The sequence below is a fragment of the Juglans microcarpa x Juglans regia genome, chromosome 5S (assembly GCF_004785595.1).
Source record: "Juglans microcarpa x Juglans regia isolate MS1-56 chromosome 5S, Jm3101_v1.0, whole genome shotgun sequence".
Taxonomy (NCBI): Eukaryota; Viridiplantae; Streptophyta; class Magnoliopsida; order Fagales; family Juglandaceae; genus Juglans; species Juglans microcarpa x Juglans regia.
This window is the reverse complement of record NC_054603.1, coordinates 14,923,407-14,930,414: the sequence shown is the minus strand read 5'-3', so window position 1 is coordinate 14,930,414 and position 7,008 is coordinate 14,923,407. Positions and strand designations below refer to the sequence as shown.

The 7,008-nt window shown below is 37.7% G+C and overlaps 1 protein-coding gene across 1 annotated transcript; it reads right to left on the bottom strand.

Annotated features, from left to right (window-relative positions):
- Window positions 1-2,128: 2,128 nt before the first annotated feature.
- Window positions 2,129-7,008, bottom strand: LOC121267559 (microtubule cross-linking factor 1-like). The gene is made up of 5 exons (XM_041171469.1): window positions 6,747-7,008; window positions 5,032-5,640; window positions 3,614-4,025; window positions 3,380-3,457; window positions 2,129-2,750 (listed from the first exon to the last, which is right to left on the bottom strand). The coding sequence occupies exons 1-5, from the start codon at window positions 6,755-6,757 to the stop codon at window positions 2,697-2,699; spliced, it is 1,164 nt and encodes a 387-aa protein (XP_041027403.1). The 5' UTR covers window positions 6,758-7,008; the 3' UTR covers window positions 2,129-2,696.

The window sequence follows — 7,008 nt, the reverse complement described above, 5'->3', positions numbered from 1 at the left end:
ATACCGTCCGAAGCCTAGCCCTTCGTCGTCCGGACTACCGCTACACCAGTGCACCTCCTCCTAAACATCTGCTCGACCAACCCACAACCCAGTACGCTGCCACCCCCATCTCACGGAAACTCAGCACGTTACTCCCATATTTTTGCAGCTCAAAACAGAGAGTTCTTACCACCGGACAACCGTACCTCGTCAACCACTCTAAGCTGTCATCACCTACACGGAAAAGGAGGATGGACACCCACAGGTCACCTCAGCCCGTAGCAACCCCTCACGATGAGCATCTCTCTCGCTCACCACTCCCTCTCTTTACTAGAGTTGAACCTTTACTAGAGTGGTTGTTATTTCCAAATATTTCTCTCCAATAAATTTTTTTGATAATAAATTTTCTCCAATAATTTTCTTCCAACAAACCAACACAAATAAGACCACAATGCATAACATGGTGATTGTTAGAACCATTGTCCCAACACAGACCAGAGTTGGACAAAGAGAGTCTCAAGGAGGTACTCTTGAGAAGGTACTCTAGGGCAAAATGAGAGAAAGGAAGAAAAAGGAACTGTTGGGCTCGAGAGAAGGGAGAGAAAGGAGACTGCCAAAATAGAAAGCTTTTGATTCATTGACTGTTGGCTCATCTAGGCCATAGTTCGATGTCCTTTGGGAGGCAAGTAGTGCAACTTTCTTTCTTTGCTTCCTTGTTGATTGAACAGCACTTCTATGCTCAATAAAAGTATTGTGTTGAAGAATGCTACAAACACAAGAAGGATTCATGGACTTCACACAAAATAAGTAAGGTTTTTTTATTGTTGATTATTGTTTACGTGAATAGTCATAAACGGTAAAAAAGACTTATGGTGAAAACAATCTATTTCATCCATCTACCATTTTAAAAAAATTAATAGAAATTTTTCACGTACGTAGAAAAGCTATATCAGACGGCTAAAAACCATTGTTACTTGCGTAGTTATTGTCCCACTTGCATCTTAATTAACAAGAAAAGACAAAAACAATTGTACAACCAAACAGATGAAAAATAGCAAGGAGGAGTTGTATGGAAAATGATATAACAACAACTATACTACAGTTTAGAATTAAGTATAAAAAATTATTATTTTATTTTACTTTGAACTGTTGCAAGTATAGAAATTTTAAATTAAAATTAAAAAAAAAAAATTAATATTTTAATATATAGTAGTAGTAGAGTTGAATTGCAGAATCACCCAACAATACACTACACAAGTGCATTCTATTGCAGCAATACACACTTCACTATCCCAACATTGACATTGCATTTCATTACAACTCATCATATCTTTAAATATTAATAAGTTTTATTTCTCAATTTATTTTAAAATAATTATTTTTAATTTAGCTGGATAATTTTTTATTATTATTATTTATTTCAATGGTAAAAGTAAAATTCTATTTTCAAGTGAAGACAAATTTCTATACATCAATGATCGCTAAAAGTATTAGTGTAATGCAATTGCAAATTGAATGGTAATTTGAAGGAGTACGTGTATTTTCACCAAATGCTTAAATTGAAAAAAAAATATATATATATTCCCCGACATTCTTGCCCATACAGTTTTTTAACTCCATATCTTTTAGTCATCCAACTAATTCAATTTTATTCTACTTTCCATATTCCCACGTCTCGTATAATCCCACCAAGTTCTAAGAAAAATAAATAAAAACTATATTTTTTTGGCAAGAAATTATGTAAGATTATCCTTTATTAATGCAGAAGGATAGAACAACGACAAGCATCTCAGATGGATTTAGGTGGCTGTCTGATTCCTTCGAGTGATTTCATACCGCATGAGAATTTTTTTGTTTTAAATGAAAGTTTAAAATATCATTTTTTAATATTATTATTATTTAAAAATTTTAAAAAATTGAATTAAAATTTAAAAAAATTGAATTATTTCTTACATTTGGTGTGAAAATTTAAAACCATACGATTAGATAAAAATAAAATTTTGTATCACGTCCCACTTAAAAAAACATACCTGAACATTGGATTAGCTGTAAAAAGCTTCACAACTAAGATGGAAAGAAAACACTTCCAAGGCGTGAACAAAGGCAAAAAAGAATTAAAATAAATAATAATAATAATAATAATAAAAGGTGAAACAGCTCTTTGTGATTGATGGGGAAGAAACTGCAGGGGGCAGGTTCCTTCAGGTGAAGAGCATGCACAACATGAAAGACTTTCACGCAAAATGAATGACAGACAAAAAAAAAAAAAAAAAAAAGGGGCAAAGCAATTGAGAAACCCCAGGTGGCTGGAGCACGTGAGTTAAGATGGTGATAGCTCTTATATGTCAGTGCGACCCTCATCTCTGAAAGGATGCTGGGCCTGAAACCTCTCGATTTTCATTGTCTCCACAGCCTCTGACCCCTTTGTCTCACTGTGTGTTGACATTATAGTGATCAAGTTCATGATATTATAGTACCGTCCCATAAGGATCTCAACCTACTGTATCTCTCAACCTCACCTGATATATGATATCATTAACAGTAATAACTCAAGTAATACACTCATCAATGGAGCAGATAGCAGATAGAATTGCAAAAGGTGGTAGTGGTTTGTGGACCCCAATCACACCAACTATACACAGACATAATTGCTTTGTGACTTCACAGAGAGAGACAGAGAGGCTTGAGATGGCAAAATTGAATAACAAGCTTTCCCCCTACTCGGATTCACTGTCAAAGCTCTCCATTCCTTTCAGACCCCTTCGCTTTTGCTGCATATGGCATCCACAACAGCAACAAACATACTAATAGTTTCAGTCTACAAAGTTAGTATATATATATATATATATATATATTATACACACAAGCAAACAATTGAATCTAATACACCCTTTTATTTGTACCCATAACTAATGGCTTCGAGCGCTTGTATTATTACTTTGACCATAAACATTATGGGTTTTTTTTATTTTTATTTTTATTTAGTTTTTTTTTTTTAGGGGGGGGGGGGGGGGGAGTCGAGATGGATGGTTGATTTGCAAAGAATATGTCAAAAAACTCCAAAAGAAACGTGTGTGAATCAAGTTGTAATCTCCATCAAGGAAAGTAGATGGAAACATCCAAAGTCAAGCACATGATTGTGAAGGATGACCGAAAGGAAGAACAGAAAAAATAAATAAATGATCGTAGGGACTGGGTCAAAAGACTAAAGAGTTGTTTGTTCATTGCTGAGACTCCAAGTTTATTTTAAAAGTCTTTGATTAATACAAACGCTTGCCAAAAAAGATTGAAAAAATAAAAGAGTCGTAGTTTCAAGTTTGTTATGGGCGGTCTCTCTCGCACTCTTCCAAAATCCAAAAAGGCCAAGAAGAGTAACACAACCGAGAAAGAGAATCAATACCTTCTTCACACATTTCTTCTCCCGAACCTCATATCGATTCCTTGTCAAGTCCGACAGCCACATCCCCGGAAAACAATACTGCACCAAAAACACAGTAACCCACAAATTTATATTTGGTATCTGCATGGAAGAATTTGGAAGGAAGAGAGCCACTCAAGAAAAGAAACATATTATTATTATTGATATGATTTATGTGGATTTTTTCAGTTGGGTTCTTATTTTCAGTATTTTTACCTGTAGAGCTTTATCAATATTCTTGGCTCTTTTCTTGGGTCTCTGAGAGAGCTTTGTGCCTTTCATTGCAAGGAAATCATCTTCTTTCTCCTTTCTCGACAGAGAAATGTAAATCCTGGGCCACTCAGTCACTTCAAAATTCACCTTTTCTCCTCCTCCTCCTCCTGCCAATGGAGCAGCAGCGTTACTACGGCGGGATTCCTGCTCCAACAGTGTGTGATTAGCAATCCCAACACGATCAGAGGATCCATTTGGCTTCTCATCTTTTGCTGACCCAGAACAAAGCATCACCTTTCTATCATGTTTTTCAGGAGGAGGAGATCGCTTCCCCGCCGTAGATCTAGGCAGCACCCTGACACCGTTTCTTGATGGTGACCCATTTCCTCCACGACCAGATCGGTCTTCTAAATTCCTGGGCATGGCGGCCTAGAAATATTAGGTAATAGATAGCTAAAGGTGCTTGCTTTGGGATGGTTGCAGAGTAAATTCAAGTTCTAAAACTTCGATGAGAACGGAAAAATCGAGAAGACAGGATTTTTAATACCCACCCAGAACATTAAAATGCATTTAACATATCTATACTATACTAGTACCACATACTAGTAATTAATTATATTAAATAAATATAGTAATTCATTATATTAAAAAACAAAAAAGGAGTTTGAACTTTGAATTCTAATCAGAAAGAACAAATAAGGGAAACGATTTTAAAAGAGTTCTTTTCCTTTTTTTTTTTTTTTTTTCCTCTCAAATTTCAAGATCGGGGACTAGAGGACTGTAACGGGGCTCAAAGCAATTCTCTGTCATAATCATAGGACGGAATAAGGCATGAATAGGGGATACCCACTAAACCCAACAAACATTTGTGAAAGAGAATTGAAAAGCAGAGACAAAAACAAGAGGGGGAAGGAGGACTGGGATTGGACTGCCTGAATCTTGATAACCCACTTGATCTTTTAGGTCTTTATTTCCCATACCCATCTTTTTGAGGGGCACAAAAGTAAATTAGTAAAAATGTGCTGTTTTCAACTAATATATTCTACAGAAGCAGCTAAAACATAGCGATCAAGGGTAAGCACAGCAACTTGATTTTAGATCCTGGATCGACGTTAGTAACGTCTGAAATTTACCAAATAAAAGCAAATACGAAGACCCGGAATGACATTTAAGGGAGACATTATTCATCATCCATCCTACATCTAAAGACGAGAAGAAACCAAACAAAAAAGTCCTTGATGAAATCATAATGCAGATCTACAAAAAAAAAAAAAAAAAAAAAAAAAAAAAAAAAAAAAAAACTTAGCAAATAAAGATGCATACAAACGTAATAATTAGAAAAATATTTTCCAGGAAAAAAAATGAAAGAAAATATTCGGTAGAGCGAGAAAAACAAGAAATGAAAGCAAAAAGGTTGATACCTGTTTGAAAGAAGGGAAGAAGCTTCCCTTCTGGGTCTGGTGGTGCCATTAGAAGTAGAAGCGGGAGGAAGGGGCAGTGGCGGCGGCGGCATCGATAAGGCGGGGGTGAGTCTCCTCTGGGATTTGATAGCAGCAGACGACGATGAAGATGAAGCCGAGTCATCGGTCGGTACGCGGACATCGGTCCTTGAGACCCTTGCCCTTTTTCTTTGGCCCCACTGCAATAGCATGTCTCCGTTTCCAACTCCAGCACCCCGGCCGGGGCTGGGACTGGCACTCGCACCAGGACTTGGACTCCTGTCGCGTTTCGGGTTCTGGGTCGGGATCTGTGCCTGGTGGTTCTTCGCTGGTGGTGGTGGGGAATCATGGTGGTGGTTCTCGGATTGGGGAGAAGTGGGTGCAGCCTCGAGGGTGGTGTTAAGGTCTTGAGTTGTCCTAGATGGAGATCTGAATCTGAAGCCTTTGCCTTCCAAAGTAGAACAACTAGTGCTATTCACGATTGGTTTGGTAGTATTCGTCGTGGTGTGGAGAATTCTGCCATTGGTGATGGACCTTTTCACATTGCTCAGAGCCAGTGGAACACCATCTGGGCTGCTTACTCTCTGATATCTGCATAACCAAAAAAATATACACATTCAATACCATTAACCCTTTCGATTCAATTGGGAAAAAAAGTTAATCACAAGATCTGATGGCGCAAAGGGAGGATATGACAAAAAGAACAGATTCCCTTTCCCAGCTGCTCAACCAAATTGCTCTAAAATGTAATTGGCATTACATGAATGAACACATTCAACACACACAAAGAGAGAGCACTCAACACTAAATGTGCACAAGAAATGTTCAGACATTCAACGATTTGTGTTTAGCATAATGAAAATAACAACATTTTTAGGATGGAAATTCATTTTCGGAACATAAGGCCAAAGGTGAATCCTCCAGCAACGTAACCGGTGACCTGCAACAAAATCTAGCAGAAAGCATAAAGCTTCTTAAGCTCGGTGAATCGCCCCATGAGTAGGGAAGAATTTCTTCAAAAGGCTTGGTGTTGTTCCCTTGTTGATTACTTTCCGAATATCTAATCGAGAAATCCAGGTTCACAAACATCTCGACCGCTGTAGAGAAGCAATTACCTTAAGGCTTGAACCCGCCAGTGAGATTTGTTGCCAGATTAAGATGCAGAGACTCTCCAGCAACCGAATCCAAAGAAATATAATAATCGATTGGAATTCAAAACAATAAAACCGTAAATCTCAATCTCAATCTCAATCTGGTGGGTATCTCGATCATTCCACACTCACAGAGAGAGAGAGAGAGAGAGAGAGTCTTCCGTGATATTTTCATTCATTCAAGAAAAACGACAAGCAACAAAAGGACCAAATTCGGGTCCAACCCACAAGAAGGAGCTCAGTTTTCAAAGAAACCGAGGCATTGCTGCCTGCCAACAATTTCCACCATGAAAATGGCTGATGTCAAACAACAATAATTTTTTTTTTTTGGGGGGAGTAAAGAAAAACAAAAGAATAAGAATATCTCAATCAAGTATCGGCAACAAGAGGATCCAGGAACTCATTGCGCCATCAGATACAGCTACAAAAGGGAAGAAGAAAATAAATTCATCTCTCAAGGCCTCGAGCAATGGCTACATATATTCTGGCCTTTTATAATCACAACAGAAAGAGACACAGAAAGAAAAGGGATATATGGAGGCAGACCTTATCGACATATATGTACTCCAAAGGATGAATATTGCCGGAACAAATTCTGCTTTGATCCCTCAATCACTCACTCAACCAGCTTTCTGTGAAACAAACGGATACGCGTTTCGGTAATGAAAACACCTATCAAAATGACTTCTTTCCTCCCATAAATTCAAATGAGATAAATCAAAATAAGACAAGAACAGAAGATGAATGCTAGAAAGAGAGGAAGAAGAAGAACAGTAAGAGAGCTACAGAGGATGGGCGATGAAACGAT

Coding starts and splice junctions, on each gene's coding strand:
- LOC121267559 (XM_041171469.1), bottom strand. Junction 4,026..5,031: donor TCTTCCCTTCTTTCAAACAG/GTATCAACCTTT, acceptor CGCCATGCCCAG/GAATTTAGAAGACCGATCTG. Junction 2,751..3,379: donor AGAAGAAATGTGTGAAGAAG/GTATTGATTCTC, acceptor TGCCATATGCAG/CAAAAGCGAAGGGGTCTGAA.